The sequence below is a fragment of the Amphiprion ocellaris genome, chromosome 24 (assembly GCF_022539595.1).
Source record: "Amphiprion ocellaris isolate individual 3 ecotype Okinawa chromosome 24, ASM2253959v1, whole genome shotgun sequence".
NCBI classification, from domain to species: domain Eukaryota; kingdom Metazoa; phylum Chordata; class Actinopteri; family Pomacentridae; genus Amphiprion; species Amphiprion ocellaris.
The window spans coordinates 21,867,710-21,889,096 of NC_072789.1; the positions used below are offsets into that span (position 1 = coordinate 21,867,710).

At 39.4% G+C, this 21,387-nt stretch overlaps 1 protein-coding gene and 1 long non-coding RNA gene across 3 annotated transcripts; one reads left to right on the plus strand and one right to left on the minus strand.

The window, feature by feature from the left end:
- Positions 1 to 3,040: 3,040 nt before the first annotated feature.
- Positions 3,041 to 21,045, minus strand: gyg2 (glycogenin 2). The gene is made up of 10 exons (XM_035942419.2): positions 20,765 to 21,045; positions 19,394 to 19,532; positions 19,106 to 19,280; positions 15,217 to 15,379; positions 14,248 to 14,374; positions 10,436 to 10,622; positions 8,368 to 8,484; positions 8,010 to 8,072; positions 5,917 to 6,042; positions 3,041 to 4,767 (listed from the first exon to the last, which is right to left on the minus strand). The coding sequence occupies exons 1-10, from the start codon at positions 20,769 to 20,771 to the stop codon at positions 4,627 to 4,629; spliced, it is 1,245 nt and encodes a 414-aa protein (XP_035798312.2). The 5' UTR covers positions 20,772 to 21,045; the 3' UTR covers positions 3,041 to 4,626.
- Positions 15,262 to 19,128, plus strand: LOC118469456 (uncharacterized). 2 transcript variants are annotated; one of them, XR_008600721.1, is made up of 4 exons: positions 15,262 to 15,403; positions 17,251 to 17,340; positions 17,474 to 17,663; positions 17,764 to 19,128. It is a non-coding gene; the product is annotated as an uncharacterized LOC118469456 (long non-coding RNA). The 2 variants fall into 2 exon arrangements; XR_004846330.2 differs by having other exon boundaries at positions 17,474 to 19,128.
- Positions 21,046 to 21,387: the final 342 nt, after the last annotated feature.

A 21,387-nucleotide genomic window follows, 5' to 3' on the forward strand; every position in this document is an offset into this window, starting at 1 on the left:
ATAAAGTAGAAGCTTAAAGTTTGAAAGGTATGTTACGAGGTAGATGAAAGATAGGTTGCATTATAGGAATGTAGGTTCCAGAGTTTTTGCAACTGGACGGGGTATTTTGGTCTCTGCTGTTTTGATTGTGCTTTTTATGATTATGAGTCCCCCAAGTTTAATACTAAATCGCCTCAGTAGCCCTAAGAACCATATGACCAATTTATCCCTTGCTGAAATAAGTTTCTAATATGCTTTTTTAAAATTGTTGGTTCAGTGAGTGAGATAAAATTGGGGTTCAGGCATTTTCCAATATGTTGGTGACTCACATCCAGAATCTTTTGAAAACTAATCAGACTTCAGCAGCCTGTGCTTGACATTCTATCTGATTTAAATTGCATCTCTGTGATTATACAATTACCAGCCACAACACTTAAACCACTTACAGATGAAGTGAATAACAATGGTTCTCTTGTTACTATGTGATGTTCTGATTGGAAACCTTGAGTCTTGGCTTTCAAGTGGATGTTGACAACTCAATGTACACAACAAGACATTGACCTCCAAACAAGCCGGATCCCATTTAGATTGTGCAATGCATCAAATCTGATCCACCCCACAACCCAGACACCCTCAGAAACTCCACATCCATGACCCAAAAAGACAGCATGAGAAGAAGCTACACAACACTATGCAGTTGGTTGTAATGTTGTGGCAGATCAGTGTGTACAACTAGCAGTTTTTCCCTTTGATTATCTTGGAACTGCCACATTGGTTAATTAATATCAGTGTTTGCCGCCTGTGTTGACACACTCTGCCAATCCCTACCGTAATTACCACTAGGAGGCTGACATGAATGACTTCTCCCAGTTGACAGGTCATATTCACGCTAAATCACACCCAACACAGAGGCAGGATTAGACTCCAGTCTGCCAGCTAATCATTACAGGAGCTGATTTTACAGATTTATACATAAGAGGGGAGCTCAACCTCAGCCGCTGCCTACTTGAGAGAGTAAAAACCAGCCACCATAGAACCTGGAATAAAGGCCTTGTGTTGTTCGTTAACCTGGGTTAGAAGCTGCGATTAACAGAATCATTTTAAAAACCTCCACCAGGGACTGATCTCTGATTCTTTTTGCCTTTCACAGCTTAATGAATGAGGCAGTCGCAGCAAACCGGCATCTTATCCCACATCACACTTTAATCTTGAGTGAAGCAGGGAAATGCTCAGCAAAGAGCTACGACAAGCCAGGCTGTCTTTTGAGGCAGTCGTTGCTTCGAGGCCTTTTTCACTTACAGCCCGGGCTCACCTTCTGGCATTTGTTCAGTATTCAACTCACTGTCCTCCATCGCTGTGACACATTATAGGAGGAACGTCTGTGAAAATTACATGCACCGTGTGCCCATTGGACAAGGATCACACAGCATTCTGTTGACTGCAGTCAGTCATCTATTAATCTGTGTTGCTGCCTCTGTGATGTGCTGTCATGGTGGGATCGGGAAGAGCCACAGTGCCCCCTGCTGGGAAAACCAACACAAAGGCTTATACTAACGTAAGGCCAGTGTGTGAGTGTGTCCATGTACTAGTATGTGGATGCAAGGAAATTAGTAAAAGCTTTGTGTGTTGATCAGAAACAAGACATGCTGAAGAAAGAACAGATTTGATGAATTAGAAATCCTATAATTTACTGTGCAAGTTTCTTGCAAGTAATTATGTAAATTGGTTCTAATTTTAAAGAGGTCTTTTGAGGTAGTTGCATTGAAATTATGAGCAGAGACAGTTCCCCGGAAGAACCGAGATCAAGTCAAAAGTTTGGACACACTTTCAAGGCTTTTCTTTTATTTTTACCATTCTCTGCTGAAGACATCAAAACCCTGTGATGTAACTCACGAGGACCGCCTCAGGAAAGAAGGATTGAGAGTCTGCAAAGTAGAAATTCATTAGCTTCAGCTTCAGAAATTGCCGACTAGCAGCAGATTAGAGCCCACATCAGTGCCTTCCAGAGTTTTAAGTAGCAGACATGTCTCAACATCAACTTTTAAGAGGAGACTGAGTGAATCAGGCCTTCATGGTGGAAATACCGAGGGAGACCCAGAAGCAAAAGAGAGCTGCTTGAACCAAGAAATACAAGGAATTTAATTTAAGCCAGGACTTTGGTCGGATCAGTCCAGATTTGAGATTTTTGGCTCCAAGTGCTGACTATGTGAGTAGCAGAGTAGGTGTATAAGTGGTGTCTGCATGTGTGGTTTCCACTGTGAATCACTGTGGAGGAGATACTGGTAGGGAAGTTTTCTTACTGTTGCCACTGTTGAGGTATATCCAGAATTCCACGCAACACTTGACCAGCATCAATAGATCCTGCAGAGATATTTGCTTTGAGCTTAGTAGGCCAAAAGACACCTCCAGGCTCTGTAGCAGGTGTTTGACCAGGAAGCAGAGTGATGGAGTGCTGCATCACATGACCTAAACCCAACTGAGGTGGTACCAACAATATGTGCCTTCAGAACTGTTGATTTTGATTTCTGATGGCTGCTTTTAAGAATGTAGAGCTATTTTTGTCTCGTCTTTGTAGATTCCCAATCCTACACATCATCTGTAGAAGGTAACTGGATTTCTCTTCTTGGTTCTTGAAGACGTTGGGCATCCATCCAAGAGATCTGACTGACAGGGAGTCCCAGATACATACTGTCACCTCCAATTCATATGGTTAATGGTAACTTAATCTCGAGATATGAATGATTGGGAAACTGCCAGCAGGCGAGGGATGACTCAAGATGTTAACTGCAGTTAGATTTTCTAAGGAGAGAACTCAAGACTGCATTACAAATACCTTATAAGTGGTATCATAGGTAGTTTTCAGAAGGAAATTTGACACTTTTGCATGTTCAGTTGGTTGACACTAACACTAAATAATCCTAATGACCATTGAAATTCATTAATTGCAAGCAAACTAAGTGATTTTCCATTTTCACCATTATTACCACATTACATACAGTACTGTTGCATATCTATCTAGGTATCAGGAAACGAGAATGCAAAAAAAACTCTCACATTTGTTTGAACATCTTGATTTAATAGGTATTGTAACAGGAAGTCAAAGAGTTTGAGTCAGTGCTTGAAACAGGGAGCTAAAAATATCCTCTAATATGTTGGTTTTATTCAGCTGTATGCAATTGCATAAAAGGTTGCCCGCAAAACTGATTAAAGATGAATGTTTTTGCCACTGCAGTGGGTTTAAGTAGTAGTTTGTCAAACTATTCACGTTGCATCAAGTTTGCAATCAGTTTAATAAAAGCATCAGAGAGTAGCATTAATAAGAGTGTAAACAGCGATATTACAACCAGAGGAAAGAAGCCTTGAGTGGGAGTATTTTCTCTGTGTGTGGTACAACACCAAATAAATTAGTTTCTCTAGTGTAAATAATTCTTCAATAATTCAGTATAAAAGAAGGACGAGTGTGGCGATACTTTCTATTTTTATTAGTGTCAATAAATTAGGTGTAGAAACATTTTCCCATTATTTAACCACTGAATTAAGTCACCCTAAAAAAGTAATATTTCCTCTAGTTCGAGCAAAAATTGCAAAGTTGTACATTCATGAGGTTTTTAAAGTTTTGTACCTTTAGTTGGAACCAAATGACTTGGATCTGGAAGCCACAAGCTGAGTAAAAAATCAGAGAAAGTATTTAGATGGAAATTGATGTCAAGAAAAGCAAAAATAATAGCACATCTGGCAGTGGGTTTTAGCTGGAGTTAACTTCTAACAGCACAAGAGCTGTTAAATTTAAAAGTCCACCTTAACGACACTTTACCAACCAGACTGTTTCAGGACTAATAGCCCTTAATGGTGGTTTCTAGCATTTTCATCCTCAATTCAGCTCAGCTCATAAATCAGTTTATCGACAGTGGCACAAACATCAGTGTTAAAACTCCTATATGTAGAATTTTTGTTATATGTAATATTTAAATTTGGACTGTGTAGATCGTCATAAAGGAAAACTAGGTTATTCTTACTGTGTGCCTCAACATTGATGGGAGTCGTATCATTAGGGGCGACATACGCTACCATTCAAAAGTTTGGGGTCACTGAGAAATATCCTTATTTTTGAAAGAAAAGCAGGTTTTTTTCAATGAAGATGACATTAAATGAATCAGAAATACAGTCTAGATGTTGTTAATGTGGTAAATGACTATTCTAGCTGGAAACGGCTGATTTTTAATGGAATATCTCCATAGGGGTACAGAGGAACATTTCCAGCAACCATCACTCCTGTGTTCTAATGCTACATTGTGTTAGCTAATGGTGTTGAAAGGCTAATTGATGATTAGAAAACCCTTGTGCAGTTATGTTAGCACATGAATACATGAGTTAGTTTTCATGGAAAACATGAAATAACCTGGGTGACCCCAAACCTTTGAATGGTAGCATAAATAATATTTAAATATGGATTGTGTAGATCAATATTGATGGGAAGCGTACCATTATGGGCTACATATAGGGGCTTTAAAGATATAAAACATTAGGATATAAAAGACACATCAATCAAACTGCAAAAGTCCAGCCTTGAAAGTCAACCAGGCTGTTCAGACTAATATCTGCTTAACTGAATATGGAAACTAACAAATGCACAAACTTATATTTAAGCTACAGGTGTTTCCTCTCAACCAGGAAGCTGTCCAGCATCTTCTGGATGTTCTTGAAGGCGTCTCTGCCCAAGTAGTCAACCTGTCCGGCCTCCCACCTCCGGCGACGCTCAAGCTGCTCTGTTTCTCTGTCAGCTGCCCTCTGCCGTGATAAACAAGTGCAACAAATCAATCAGAATTTATCTCAAGGAGCATGATACTCTCTGCTTGGCGAATTTTATAGGTTCTAGACGAGAGGTATCATCATTATGCACAAACAGAATTTGAAGCTGAGCAAGTCTAACTTCAGAATTGGCAAGTTTTCATTTTTCTTATTGATCTGTGCTTTAATTTGTGCTGTAAATCTGACCCCTTTCTGCATCACATGCACATGAGATTAAGTTGCAAAGATAGAGTAGCTGTTGGTTCTGGGGGTATTATTCCTGCTGCAAATTTGCATTTCAAAATTTTCTTTTATTGTTATTTTAATTTTAAGTTCAACATTATCTTTTCAGCAGCAAACAACAGACAGACATAGTTCGAGGCCAGCTGGTGAATATAGCGAAGAATTTAACAGCTAAACAGACAGATTTTTCTCAGGGGCTGGTGGAGACCAAAAACAGAGCAACAAAAAGAGAATGTAGAGCTTAAATTCACCACAAACCCTGCCTCATTGAAATCATGGTCATATACACTTTCAGTCTAACGGTTGTTTACTACACAAGTCCATATGTGCTCATTCATAGTTTTGATGAAATCAGTGAGAATCTACAATGTAAATAGTCATGAAAATAAAGAAAAAACAATAAATGAGAAGGTGTGTCTAAACCTTTCACTGGTAGTGTATGATTGAACTGTCAGAAATGATAGTTGAGTTAGACTTTTTGTTTGTTTTAGTGAGTCTGTTTGTTCTGACTTGACTACAAAGTTACCATATTTCTGGTATGTTCTTTATCGCCATATGTGTGACTTGTCAGATTTGTAAATTACAATTTACAGCATGCATCTCCTTATCAATCTGTTAGAAAGCATAATCCAATTGTAATTATGCTCCCTTGAAAATCTACTGGCTGTTGCAAATTGATTGCATTTTTGCTCCATAACTAATAGATGTGTAAAAAGGCAACTGCTAACTGGTGAGCTGAGTTTCAAAAGAGTTAATATCAGCCTTCTTTGCTGCACCCAAGTGTCCAAAAAAACTGAAATTGCATATTTAACATAATCTAATCACATATTAATGAGGAGAAATTCAAATCCTGGATATTTTCGCCTGCCATAACAAAGACAAGACAAGACGAAGCAGTTCACGTACAGGAAGAGGATGTGTCGTTGTAGTGCCATCGCTTCCCTTGAGTCCTTCGTCTCCCAAAACTGGATCCTCTTTCTTCTCAGATGATTTCGGCTCTCCCTCCGTTATTGTGCTATCTGTGTGAGAACTCTAAAGACACAGTAGCGATGTTACTCACCAGTGCATTCCAGCTGCAACTAAAGGAGAGACATCTAAACATGGCTCGGCTTCACCCCCGCCATGATAACTCCGCTGATGCATGTTCATACTAAAGGGACTGTGTCTGTTCAGGCTAATCTTACAAGCCTGTACAAACACTATGCATCAAGTTGAAATGAATTTAACAAATGACAGAAATCCAATGAGAAGCTCAGAGGCCTGCGGCAGATAATAGACTGCATGTCCCCGTCTTTGTTTGTTTTGTTTGGTTTTTTTTATCCTGCTGGAGTCAAATCCACTCAAACAGAAATACTCATAAATTAACGGCCTCATCTGCTGGAACTAACAAGAGGCACTTGAGCTGCCTAATAGCCCACCATAATAATCACTGTGATATATTATAAACAGAAGCTAATTAATGGACTGATTAGCAAATATTTCTAATGACTACGCATTCAGCTTCACAGATAAAGTGTGACTTTCAACACACTGTGTTTAAAGAAGCTTGTTAAAGGACTTTTTTGTGTACTGAAGTTAGTTTCTCCCATTTTCAGTCTTTACGCGATGTTCAGCAAACATGTTCTGGTCTTATCTATTTAAAGGTATATCAAAGTGTTTCTAAAAATGCATACATTTTTGCTATTATCTTTTGGAAGTAGAACCAAGGTTGATCAATACACAGTTAGTATGATTGTCAACCTTTGCATATATATTTTCCTACTTTTAATGTACTTTCACTATTTTTTAGAGTCACCAATTAATGTTTGGCATGTTTTTGGACTGTGGGAGGAAGCCGAAGTACCTGGAGAAAAGCCACATATGCACAAGGAGAACATGCAAACTAAATGCAGAAAGAGCCGAGCAAGGGATGTGAACCAGGGATCTTCTAGCTGTAAGGCAAAAGTGCTAACCACCAAGGCACTGTGAAGCCTCAGCAAAGAACAACCCCACATTATAACACCACCTGATGCCTGAACTGCTCACATGAAGCTGGTTGGTTTCGTGGATTCAAGATTTTGACTCTAAATTGAGTCTACCATCCAGCTGTAGAAATTGATATTCATCAGATCAAGCTGCATTTTTCCATCTTCAGCTGTCAACTTTAGCCTCAGAATTAAGTTCTCAGCTGAAAAGTGGAACCTGAAGAAATTTTCTGCTGTCGTCCCCTCAAGATTTGATGTTTTGCGCTTCCTGAGCTTTTTACTGTATCCTTTCCGTTCCAACCAGTACGTCCAGTCTCCTCTGACATTTCTCATCAACAAGGAGTTTCTGTTCTGCAAAACTCTACAAACTGTTAAGGTGAAAATTCCACAGATCAGCAGTTTCTGAAAAATACCATTTGCCGCCAACCATCACGTCATGACCAAAATCACTGACATCACATTTTTTCTGGCATCTTCTTGAGTTGTGTACTATTTATTTCCTGTTTTATTTTGATAGTCCCCACCCTCGTCTGTCTCTTGTCATCTTTACTTCCTGCCTCTGACTGTTTCCCTCCCTTCTGATTGCCCTGATCTCTTTCACTTGAGTTTTGTGAATCACCTGTGTCTTGTCTCTCAATTACCCCGTGTAATTAGTCCTGCGTTTTACTTGATCCTGTTTTGTCCTCCCTCTGTCACCCTGCTGGGTCCACTACCTACATGCTGATTTCCTGTTTTGTCTCCCGTGCATTCTTCTGTTCTCCCACCTGTTCCCAGTCCTGCTAATCTGTGAAATTTCCATCATTATGGTGTTTGATGTGAACATTAACTGAAGCCCCTGACCTGAATCTGCTGCCTCTCATGTTTGGCTGATCTGATAACGGCATGGAAAAGCAGATGTACAGGTGCTTCTTATTAAAGGCTCAGTGAATGTAATTCACAATCATCTTAATACTAATTTGCGCAGCTGCCTTACACAAAATGCTAATCAGGACCCCAACAAGCAAAATACTAACCACTGCCTAATAAACACTATACCTGCTCATCTGTGTGTGGTGGGTTTGTTGGAGGTGTTTCACTGAAAACATCTGCCTGCTGCACCTGGGAAAGATGAATACATGGAGTTACTTTACTATCCTTGATCAAAACAATTTGAGAGCATTATCGCTTCATTTTACATTCAGATGTTGTAATGCTTCCTCTCCAAACCCTGCCCTATTATTTCTCAAATATCCCTTTATTAGGTGTAAAGTTAGGAAGTTCCCGTTTACATCAGAAAATACTGTGTTTTCAAGAATGTTTAATGTATTGCACTCACACAAAAAGATACCACAAAATAATAGCCAACAGTACTTCATAAAACATGGCAGATGAATATTTTGGAGCCTCAGTTTACCGTCTTTGTTTCAGGCTGTGAACGAAGACTCCGAGAAGAAGGAGAAAAGTGTGCAAGCAGAGAATTGGAGCTGTCCAAGTTTTTTCTAAACGGCATCTCGGCTTCTCGTTCTTGGATCTGCAAAACAAGAGAGGACGGTAAAGGGTCGGGACGACAACCAAGTCCTGTGTGTCTCGTTCGGCTGCCAGTGGACACGTCTACGCTCCAGCCAAAACTTTGCGGCCACTTATGCGACGTATTAACAAAGCTTTGAGTAAAGAGGGGGAAGTCATCAGTGAAAAGTGCTGCTGGAGTGGTTTGGAATGAAAACCGACGGAGCATCTGCCAAACACAACAAATGGTTGACTTCCTGCACAACCCACTGTTGAGGATTATATTTCAGACTTACGCCAGTTACAGTCAATTACCTGTAAATATTACTGAAATTAGAGACTTTTTGCCCTTAATGTCCTGTACTGTAGATTCATAGGAAAAGAATGATTTAATTTGACTAAATGTAGGCAAATATCAAGTCCATTTTGTCCAAAAACACACCAGTAAGCGACAATGTTACTATGTGGGTAACTTGTTATTTCAGTATCATGAACACAACCAACATTGTTTTAATTTGAATTAACCAGTATAACATTCCATCCTGTTTAACTGTTTAATTGCAGTGAGTAGTTGTAGGACATTTAAAAAAAAAATGAAACTAAGATGTACGTCTTCAGTGAAAATCAATGGACTTGGTCCCGAGACAAAGTCGGACAGTCTTAACAGACTTTTCATCCCATATGTTTTCAGAAATACATTTTGGTGAGGAGCTGTTTTTGTAAAATAAGAGAACATTTCTAAATGAACTGCCATATTGGTCCTGTTTGAAATCAGTAAGCAGGAAGTAAAGGATTCGTCCAATCAGGTGTAGGCAGTGCTTGCGCAGTTGTAGGTAGGTAAAGTCTATTTTGGTTGGAGAGAGCCTGTCAAATAGTCAATACTAGGAAACCTTTTGACCTTTAAGGCATGTACAATTACAATCTAATGGCACTTCCTTGGACATTGTGATTGCATGAATGAACACTTGGACATCAGAGTTGAACTTGACCTATCAGCCACCCTTTAGTGACACCATTGTTTGCAAAACGATTCTGATGACCTCTGTACAAATCTGTAATGTCCAAAAAATATGTTTTCTTTATATTTATTGAGAAATCTAAAGCTGCTCTGAGTGCTGGTACACACTCTGAAGAAGCAGCATGCACAAAAGAAGATAGTCTTGTGTTATTGCCATCTACAAGTGCATATAAATTGTGGGAAACAGTCCTTGGAGTCTTTGTTGTCTATGCACCACCTACAGTGTGGCAGTAAAAGCAGTTAGTGGCTACTTTCCATTCAGGTGCTGTATTGCCAGAACCCTGCCATTGTGCATGCTGGCTAACGCTCAACATCGACTTTGTGTGTTTTTCTACAATGTCTGTCCTTCACAGCCTTTCAAGTGTATTATATGCGATCACACAGAGCATGTATGAAATCAGGTGTTTTGTGCACCTGCAGAACGCTGTCTGTAAATGCCCACTTCCATTCCTTCCCCACCAGAAAATCTGTTGTGTTGCTGTGTCCCAGCCTTCTGACATGTTTTGGACCCCCGCCTGTTTTCAGACTCTTTGCCTCCTCACCTACCTCCGTCTTCGGTTCTGTTTGCCACTCACTGTGTTTGGCGGCGTCTTATCAGCCCAACCTGTCCCTCAGACTCTGCCTAAGCTTTTCCCTCCTGCCAGCCTTCGTATTTATGTCTCCTGTCAGTAAACGTGGCTTCATACTACACTGATCTTTCTGTGAGTCATGGATTTAAGTCCTGTTTACTGCATTAGCTGTCTGAACAGTCACTAATAATACTTATCACTGATGTTGTGGCTCCGGTTACCTTACTGGTTTCATGTCACAGCAGCTCTTAGATAAAAAAAAGAAATGAGCTAAAATGAACAGACTTGAACTAGGGACCTTGTAATTTATTTAAATACTTTCATTCCCAGACTGGTGCAGCATCGTAGCAGGAGGACATGCAGTTTTCAGATCACATGGATGTTTGTACCTGTTGTGATTTCTCCCGGTCTTGACTGGTGTGGTTCACTGGAGCAGATGATGTTGTGTGACTGAGGTATTCCCTCCACCACAGAGACACAAACTCCTCCATGGTGGGCGAGCTGCTGTCATCCCTGTGTGAGCTCCAGGGTTTCACTGCTCCCACAAAGTGGACAATCTTTGCGTTATGGCCGAACCTGCAGGAATGAAACTGTAACTCAAGCATGTTCAATACATCAGTCTGTGGACAGACGATCACATTCACAAACATTTTGCAAACACTTGGGTAAAACACAAACTTGTAGATGTAGAATACAAAAAAGTCAGTACAAAGGAGTCACCTTACAGTAGCTGTATTCCCTTTAAACAAAACAGTAGGATCTTTGCTCTTAAGTCACATTAAAGACTAAAACTTACCTTCCAAATTTCCGGCCCAATGTAGGGACTAAATGCAACAAACTGTGACATTTTAGAGTTTTATTTTTTTCAGCCCTTTCATACGCCCATCTTAAATTTTGATGACAGACTCAATCCTTCTATTCACTGAGGATACCAGTGTCCATAGATTTTTGGAGAGATGTTTTGCCATTCTACTGAAAATATATTTCTCTGCTGGAGGGGTTGCATTGCTTTACCTTTTTCTTTAAGGGTCAATCCAGAATTGGAGGACATTTGGGCTTCAAAATTTTTGAAAAATTAACCTTCTCTTTTACAATTTTCTGCTACATATATTTATCAATAATAGTAATAAACTGTCAAAGGCTTGATTGGCTCAGCTGACAAATCAATGTTACAGTTTATTCTTCTTCTTCTTCTTAATAATAATAATAATGATGATGATAATAATAATAATAATAATAATAATAATAATACGTTTTATTTGTAAGCACCTTTCTTGACACCCAAGGTCACTTTACAGGAAAAACAAATACAACAAAACAGATAATTTTTATTACAGGTTTTATTTGCTGTTTGCTAACCCTACTCTAATCACAGTAACAGAGTTGCTAATATATGCTAATGTAAAGGGTTAAAATGTTTATCTTAGAGATGAATGGGAATACAGTTAAAAGGTTAAATATGTCATAAGAAAAGATTAAAAAGTCATTGAGACTAAGACAGCTAATTCCTGAAAATAAGTTATGTTAAAAATGCGTTTAAAAACAGATACCCTTATATAGAAAACATTTTTAAAAACTATTTCATTGTGTTTAAGTATGTAAAAAAAAAAACTAATTTCATGGTGCATTACTGTTTTCTGTGTCAAAGCAATTTTCAAACAGGTCACTAGATGGCGCATAGTGCCAGAGAGGAACATAAAACCGCCTTGAGGCACTTGCTGCAGAATAAATCCTGCTGCCGAGCTGAATGGAGGCTGAAACGTGTGTCTATTTGTTTACACATACAGGTGGGTTTATATTCCTCAAAACCATATGCATGTACCCCAGAATAAGGGCATATTGTGTTGTGAATTCTTGGATATAATGTGCAATGTTTAGAGTCGATTTTTGTCGAAGTTATGGGTAGAGATATAGCTGTTTTGTCGCACGCGACCATGCTAGGCTAGCGGACCTGTTGCTAATAAGCTAAGTAAGTTGCTAACACAGAATCAGTAAAGTTTGACACTGTTAGTTTAAATGTTGTTTCGTGTGTAATTTGGAGTGAAATCAAAGAATATGTAAGTGACAGTGACAAGTTTGTATGGAGAAATGTTTTGTATTTGTTTTCTGAAGCCCACAATTGTTTGTCAGATTCAGGATACTGTCTATACATCTGGTATTATTGAGTAATTTCCAAGTTAATAGAACATTTTGTGTCATTATTTCTTGTTGAAGAAAGCAAAATAAATCCTGCTGCCGAGCTGAATGGAAGCTAAAACGTGTGTCTCTTTGTTTACACATTCAGGATTTATAAACACACCCCACCTGACACCTGCCAGGCCAGTGGGGTTACACTAATGTTAGCTTTTTTTCAGGAGTAGAAACTAGATATTTAGCTAGGTGTTACTGCTGACCAAGAGGACACTCTGATGGAAAAAAGTAAAAAGAATTGGTCTTATCCTGATAATATGCATAACCAAGGGTCGCATGAGGGAGAGTGAGACATTCAATCACAGCTGACAATGTTATGAAAATATGTAAAATAGAAGAGGACATAGCTTTGCTACCCATTCTTTTATAAATCTGTTTGATGATGTCATTTCCAGCATTTCATGTGATTCGCTGTTTTCTTCTTCTACCAGCTAAAAAGGTTATGCTAACAGGGTTGTTGTGGGACACATGTTCCATGCATAATAATTATTATTTAAAATATTATGTTGATTAAAAAAATGTTCCCACAATTAAAAGAGACATCAATGAACAAAATAATACCAAAAAAGGAGGTTTAGGTTTCATTTCAACTGCTTTATTTGAGATTCAATTTGGTCATCAGGGGGGTGAGACAAGAGAAAAATGGCATTTTAGGGGGAACTCCTGATTTCTTTGATTTTTTTTTTTAAGAAAAATATTTCCAAACACTGTTTTCTTCTATTTTTTTAGATTTAGTCTCAAGATAAGTAAATTTACACAACTGCATGTTTTACTATTTTGTACATGGATTCTTTGAAATTTGATGGGTGGGACGTAAACTGTCCTCCAGTTCTGGAATGACCCTTAAAATACCCCAAAGGTGTTCTATTTGATTTAAGTCTGACAAGAAACCTAGCCAGGTCATTGTTTTCATTTTTTCCAGAAGCACAGGCATTCCTGGTGGAATATAAAAATGTCGTCTCCCCAATGCCTTTCCACTCAGGCAGCTTCATATTGTCACACTCCCACGTTCGTGCTTCACTGTCAGGACTATACATCCACTGTGATAGTCCTGGGCAAGTTCTTGACAAACATGCTGGACCCCATCTGAGCCAGACTGAATTTATCTTGGTTTTATCTGACCCAAGTATATGCTCCCAATATTTAGCATGCTTCCTTTTTTTTCCTTGGCAAAGTTTAATCGAGAGGTTTTGTACTGCGGAGCATACAACGGTTTCTTTTCTTGAACACTCCATAGACATATAGATAGAGACGTCGAGACATTATGAACATAAGAGAAAATGTTCTACTAGTAATTATGGACAGTTGATGAAATTTAGAATGTTTTTACATTTAAGTGACATTGCATGGGGATGTGCTCACTTTTGTTGTACACTGTGTCCCAACATTTTCACTGGAGGGTTGTTAATTTTGTCACACTTTTGTTTTCTGCTCTACTTCAGTTTAATTTGGCTTAGTTGAAGCATTTGTTTTACAGTGCATCCAGGCAGAACATAAGGTCAATTATAGATAAAGCAAGATTGCATTCACAGTCAATGCAGAGACGTGAGTCGACAGAAACTGGCTCAAGGCAATGTAAACAGTGTCAGTTTCCCCAATATACCCATTCACTGAACTTGAAAGTGATACAAAATGTTTCATAATTAAAATTGATTTCTTCTATTTTTGTGTGCATCTCACAGGGAGTTATTTCAGTGTCCTTGGCATATTTGTATTTTAACACAATGCAGAGTGTTTTGTTTATAGATATTGCAAAATATTGAAAATTGTAAAAGAGAAGGTTCATTTCTCAAAAATTTTGAAGCCCAAATGTCCTCCAATTCTGAAATGACCTAATGACTAATTCACTCTTCACTTTGGTAGGTGCAGTACTTGCATTCTGCTCTTAAAAATTGTGACAGCCCAACACCGTTTTTAACTGAAAACCATGAATACAAAGCAATGTAAACAGAGTTCACATGTATTTATCTTTGAATTGAGCAACAGGAAAGAGCAGCACAGACACACTCACTGTTGGAAAGCAGGGAGGTAGCTGTAGAGCGAGCTGGCACTGAGGTTGTAGACGAACGGCAGGTGTTTACTGATGTCTGCCACCGGCCAGCTACTGAAGAAAGAGTTCAACAGACCCTGGTCTCCTCCTGATAGCAGATGACAAATATCACAAATCCTGCTTTCCGGCTTTGTTCATATTATGTTGGTCAAATCTGGCTCCCAGCACAATGGAATCAAATGAACAAAACAAACCAAATGTGTAGTTTGTGATCCTGTTTTTATGAATAGAACATATCAAAAAAAAAAAAAAAAACTGCAATGGTCTCGTTTTGATCCACAACAACCATCCTGAACTGCTTCCTTTGAGGCCTGTTTTTATAAAATGTGTCTCCTACTAGGGCTGCTTACTTTTTTCAATGTAATGTCTTTTTTCTTTCTTTTTGTTGCTTTGCATTAATGGAAAAATTAAATTAAACTGATTAAACATGATAGTGATTTATAACTCATCATTGTGCATCCCCTACATTTGACACTGTTTCTTTTTAGCAATCAAATCTTTCTTTTCAGTGTTTTTCTCCTGTTTGTTGCTCATTTTGCTGTACATACACTACCGCTAGTTTGGGGTCCCTTTAAAATATCCTTATGTTTGAAAGAAAAGCATTTTTTTTTCAGTGAAGATAACATTAAATTAAACAGAAATACAGTCTAAACATTGTTAATGTGGTAAATGACTATTCTAGCTGGAAACGGCTGATTTTTTTAATGGAATATCTACATTGGGGTAATAAAGTCAGAGTGGAACATTCTTTTTGTGAAGCATGTGTGTTGTTTTAAAATGTGCTCTACAAATTTACTTGACTTCACTGTGAGTGACACCGTTTCTCCCCTTTTTCTTTTGCACGATTCCACTGAGTTGAGTCATCTGTATTCACATCAATCACCATTTTCTGCTCCTTAGTCTGAACCCAAGCATGTAACCGTGTGTTACCGTCAAAGCTGCCGTGCTGCAGGCCATGATCCAGCAGCCTGGTGTGGGTGAGGAGGGACGGTCTGAAGACGAACACGCCTGAGTTGAAGCAGTCGGGCCAGCCGGGATCAGGAGCTGCCGACAGCTCGTCTCTCTCGAAGAGCTCGTCCACGTTACTCAGCACCTGAGTGGGAAAAGTTGGTCAGAGGTAAGCATTGTTTAGCCACAATTTTGTGTAGATTCTCTTGTGACCTGTTGAGACGTGGACCCCTCAGTGTTGCACGAATCTTTGACCTCTTCTGCTCTGTCTACCCTGCCTCTATTGGATTCAAGCATACTTGACCAGGTCATAGTTTTCACTTTTTTCTTCGTGTGATTTTGACAGTGTGTTTTAATTCTGGAATGTTCCTCTACTGCCAAGCTTTTGCAGCCTGGCTGTCTTCTTGTCAGCCAAGTGTCCCCAGGTATTCACTGCGCCATCTATAAATGTCACCTGCCCAACACCTTTTGCTCTCTTGCAACCCCACATCATCCCCACCTCACTGTCAGAACTATGCATCCACTGTAGTAGCCCTGACCATGCTCATGCCTAACCCTGTTTGACCGAAACAAATTTCTCTAAGCTACATCTGAAAAAAGGAATTTCATGTTTACCAAAAGATCATCTTGTAGGGTAGGTAGCTCAACTGGTGGGCGACCCTAAAACGGGCTATAGTCCCCGATGCAGCAGCCTGGGTTTGATTCCACCTCACGGCCCTTTGCTGAACGTCTTCCCCCAATTCTTCTCCCTACTTTCCTGCCTGCCTCTCTACTGCACCTGTTTACTAAAGCCAAGAAAAGGCCAAAAAAAACTCTAAAGATCATCTTGCAGTTTGTGTTGAAGAGCCAGCGAGGCTTTATACTCTGATGCCATCTATAGAAACTTACGTTATCCAGTGTTCTTCTCCATTTCTGAGCTGTTGCAGAAAATAGAATTTCATTGATAAAGCTTGTGATAAATTGGAAGCACCAGCACACTGTACTTTTTTTCAGCGGTAGATTGCAGATTGTCTGTGGCATCATTTTAGGAGGACAACCACTGCGACACTGATTAGTGGTACTTATGGCTGGTTCTATACCTTCTGATTACTGCTGCGGCTGTGTTTCCACTTACTTTTAGTTGGTCACTGGTTTTCCAGTGTAGTTCCTCTGGTATTTATTTCTTTGATGTGGAGCCATGATGTAGACACAGAATGGAGACATACAGGCAGAGGAGTGGATGGCTGGAAGAGGAGCTAGGCAGGGCCCGTGACAGGCACAGCTCAAAGCTTAACAACTGAGGCTAAGTTCTGCTATTCACAAGTCATTTTTGTGACCATGTTGATGCATTTCTACTAATTGGAAATCACGGGTGTACTTGTTTTGTTTTCAGTGATCACAGCTTTTCTAACTTGTGAGTCAGTGATCAAAGGTTTGTTCACTTACTTCTTTGCTTTGGTAGGGTGTCATTCTGTAACATTTTGTCAGTCATTTCACATCTACAATTTCTTATGTAACAATTGTTGCTGTGGTTTTGGTGTTTTAAAATGTTGTGAAGTGTGGCTTTCAACAGTGCGTTATTTGATTGACAAAGGCTCAAATAGTGTTAAAAAAAATATACACTACCATTGAAAAGTGTGGGGCCACTTAGAAATATCCTTATTTTTGAAAGAAAAGCATTTTTTCTATGAAGATAACATTAAATTAATCAGAAATACAGTCTAGACATTGTTAATGTGGTAAATGACTATTCTAGCTGGAAACAGCTGATTTTTAATGGAATATCTCCATAGGGGTACAGAGGAACATTTCCAGCAACCATCACTCCTGTGTGGCATATTGCATTAGCTAATGGTGTTGAAAGGCTAATTGATGATTAGAAAACCCTTATGCAATTATGTTAGCACATGAATAAAAGTCTGAGTTTTCATGGAAAATACGAAATTGCCTGGGTGACCCCAAACTTCTGAACAGTCATGTATTTCAACAAAAAAAAAACAGCAAAATTTGTCATTTTTCTTCTACTTTTCCATACAGCTATATCTCCATAACCTCCTTTGAAGTGGCACGAGGACCCCACATTTTCATCCACAACAAATACTTGGACTCTTTCAATCAACATAGCAGGTGAGAGGTCTGTTAGTATTAACACTAGCATGAACATCATATGTGCACACAAGCACATGTGTGTGCATCAGTGCAGGTACAACCTTGAGACAATGTATTTACTCAGGTCACTTTTCAAACACGTCTCTTCCAGATTAACGGGGAACATGTTTGCACTGACAACAAAGGAAGAGAAATGACAGCAGTAGTGGGTTCTGAAATATGTCCTCTAGCATCTATGTTGGTGTCAATCTCAATAATAACACGTGACAACACTGAACCATACAAAGACGTTGACCAACAGGTCAAACAGGAGTAGATGAACCCTAAAAAAGGCCGGCACAGTATGTTGACTTTCTAAAAGATAATGATCTCCAGTTTGACCAGTGAGCCAGCATGGAGGTGATATGTGCAATATCTGCTTTATCTGTATGTTTTTTCAAGGAACGTTGCCTTTGAAGAGGGATCAAAGCTGCTATGTAGTTTGAACCGTGGAATCCACTCTCTTGAAGGCAAGACACTTAAATGTTTTATTGTTGTTTTGGTTTTGGTTCTACTCTTAATACAGCAAATTCCAGAAAACATTCTTTCACCCCACTTTGACAAGGCATTTTTTATAAAGGGGTTGCAATGGGTTTATTAGTCTTTCATAAATCTTCATTTACCATTTCATTGAAGAATTCTGGATTTGGCTCAGCTGGATGGCTACTGCAGATTTAGCACATGGTTATAAAATGAAATATGAGCACCAGAACATTCTCAGTTTTAGACAGTGTGAGCTGTTTCAATCTTCATGACTGCATCGTGGATCCACAAGAAAAAGAATTGGCAAAGGAATTTTAAAAAACCTGATTGTGAGACTTCATAAACATAGAAAAGGATTTAAGAAGATCAGTGACCAGCTAAAAATCAGCTGAAACACAGTTAAAATGAAGTCCGAAGGTATAGAACAAGCCATAGTACCACTAATCAGAGTTACATTGGCTTTATGCCTAGAATGATGCCATGGATAGTAAACTACTTGCACAATCCAGCTTCGAAAAACAGACGGGCACGTGGGTTATCAATGGAAGTCAGTATATCTCTGACAGCTCAGACAGCGCTAAGGATATTGCATCATGTCACCCTCTATTGACAGTGTCCAGGAAAAAAAAACCTTGCTTCCTCTTCGGCACAAAATTGCAAGATGAAAAGCCCGATGAAAATTGGGAGCACATTCTTTGGTCAGATGAATGTATCGTCCCAACAGTGACGCACGAAAGTGGGAGTATGATGATATCAACAAGCTGTAAGGGAGACAATATCATCAGCATCATAAATGCCTGTGGATATACCAAAATAGTGACTGACAAAGTGGGCCTCTAAAAGCACTGAAAAGTTATCATGGTCATAATAGTAATCAATGCATATATTTATGCTATTTATCTCTCATTGCCTGCATATCCACATCACCATCAGGGGCTTTTTTTTAGGTCTACACATACTGACCCAGAGCAAACATCACTCTAACCTTTGTACAATGGTATGCTAAAATAAATAAGTAAATAAATAAAAAGGTAGCAAATTCTGTTGGAGGCCAAAGTCGGCCACCCATATACAACCTGTCTGGCTCCACCCAAGTCTAGGGTTAGCATCAAAACTTAGACACAGAGTAAAAGATTTGAAAGTTAAAAAAACAGACTGCACTAGTTTTAACCAAAGGGGGCTTTCGGAAGCTCTTCTGCCATCAGAATAATCTAAAATTATCACACAGGAATTCTGCATCATGCAGCTAAGATGGACTCACAAGTGTGTCAGCGTCCAGGAAGACACATTTGCTGTACTGGGTCAGAGTCCAACAGTGGATCTTTGTGAAGGTGATGCCGAGCTCAGGACGTCCCAGCAAAGATAGATGGAGGCGGTCCTTACTGTCCATCACATCCACCGTGATAACCTCATCAAACACGTTCTCAAGGGCAAACCTGTGGGATGATGGAGTTTGGTGACACCCAACATAAACAGCAGCAAGTTTAAAGCTTGAACACATGATTTTGGAGCTTGACATGTTAAAGAAAACAGTTTTCTCATCTCTCACCTTGAGTGCTCGGAGATGTCTGGTGTGACCATGACGACGATGCGGCGAGTTGTACCATGTCGCCGCAAACTTCTGGCCACCACTGTGGCTCCCATGCAGTAGGAGTCTGTGGTGACCAGAGTCACAAAGGCTTCTCTAGCTGAAGACAGAACGGAGACAGGAAAGCATTAGACTGATTAAGCTACTTGCTTCCTTTATTCACAATTCGGTGCAGATACAACAGTAAATATGTTTTTTAAACAACAGAATTGCAACTGGATTATGTTTTCTATCGGTGTCAGTGAGGACATTTTGCTAAAATATTTGATAAGTTGAAAGTACATTGCTATTTAATGCATCAGTAAAATGCACACTGACAACACATTTGTTGTCCACCAAAATGTCTGATCTTACAGTAAAATATCCACTTGTCGTGACTGCTGCGTTATTAAACTTTTGTATGGTTTCCTTTATAGTCTGGTAGCAGTTGGTTAAGATACATGAAAGATGGTGGTCTGCTTTAATACACAGGTTCACAGTTATATCAGACATGTGCTTATTAACATTTACTGAAACCATCATAAACCTTCACTGAAAGTCACAGCTGACGTAGCGTTCACTTGTCCGACCGCTGCAGACTTATCGGGCATTAAATCTTAAGACATATTGCTGGATATGTTGTGTGTCGCAGGTCATAACGTTTCTGTTTATGCATGCAAGAAAGGCCAAGGGAGGAACTCACGTGCACTAATCTGCATGACAGACCAGACAACAAGCACAGTGAGCATATTGCAACTTTCTGGAGTCCAAACTATTACCATCAACTTCTTTTTCTTCTCCTAATGGAAGAAGACTTCAAAAAAGTTACATTTTCCACGTTTTAAGTTGAAATAATTTCAAGACTGGTTCGCTCTGTATGACTCAATCTACTAACAAAACAGTCACATAAAAGACTACAAATTACCCTTTCAATCAAATTATTCCCATTGTGGTTTTACTGTAGCTGTAAAACGTGCTTCATGTGGGGCATTAAGTCGTGACAGGTGTGTCAGGATTTCATTTTCCTGGCCTGCAGTCAGATGCAGAGCATGTAACCTTTTGTCTGCATGTAGTGTTAAATTTCACTTGGCACTTTGCTGGAGGAGCAGTAAGTCTATTCTGATTTCAGGGCAAACTGGGTCACTACAGCGTGTTCTGTATAATTTAACAAATCAGACGGGGAGACGAGGGAATTACAATTCTGCTCCCAGGGTGTAGAGCTGAAACTGGGGGGCAATTTTGGGAAGCTTGTCTTTTATTTATTAACCTGACAGAGAAGTCGAGTCTTATCTCTGAGATTTAAGATTTAACATGATCAAACCTAGATAGTTTATGTTAAATTAAAGCACCTACCTGGCATTTTCAATTTGTCCAAATCTTCTTCCAAGTCCAGTAGTTTTGCTTATCCACAAAGGAGATCAGGAATATCCTACACTTGTATGCAAAACGTACGCAGTTTCATAGGGACGGTTAATCACGAGGGCCCAGATGACAGTCGCATCTTGGCACCATGTGATACTGGCTCTGTTCCTGAATACTGCACGGTTGTATCTGTGATCTCATTCTATTTCACAGCAGAGTAAAGAGTGGAGCAGAGGCCCGCTGCTTATTTCTGCTCATCTGTTTGCTCAACTGGTCATTCAACTAGTGGAGAGGGAGCTTCTCCAAATGTTGTGCAACAGAGTTAACCTTCACTGCCTGCCCTCCTGCCCTTCTGCTGATGTGCTCATTCACTGAGTTAACTTTCATTTTCTATGTGTCAGTGGTCAGCGAGTAACTGCTCTATAGTATACGGGTCATTCCAGAATTGGAGGACATTTGAGCTTCAAAATTTTTGAAAAATAACCCTTCTCTTTTCCAATTTTCTGCTACATATTTATCAGTAATAGGTAAACAATCAAAGTCTTGATTAGCTCAGTTTACACATCAATGGTACCATTTTTACTACAGGTTTTATTTGTTGTTCGCTAACCCTA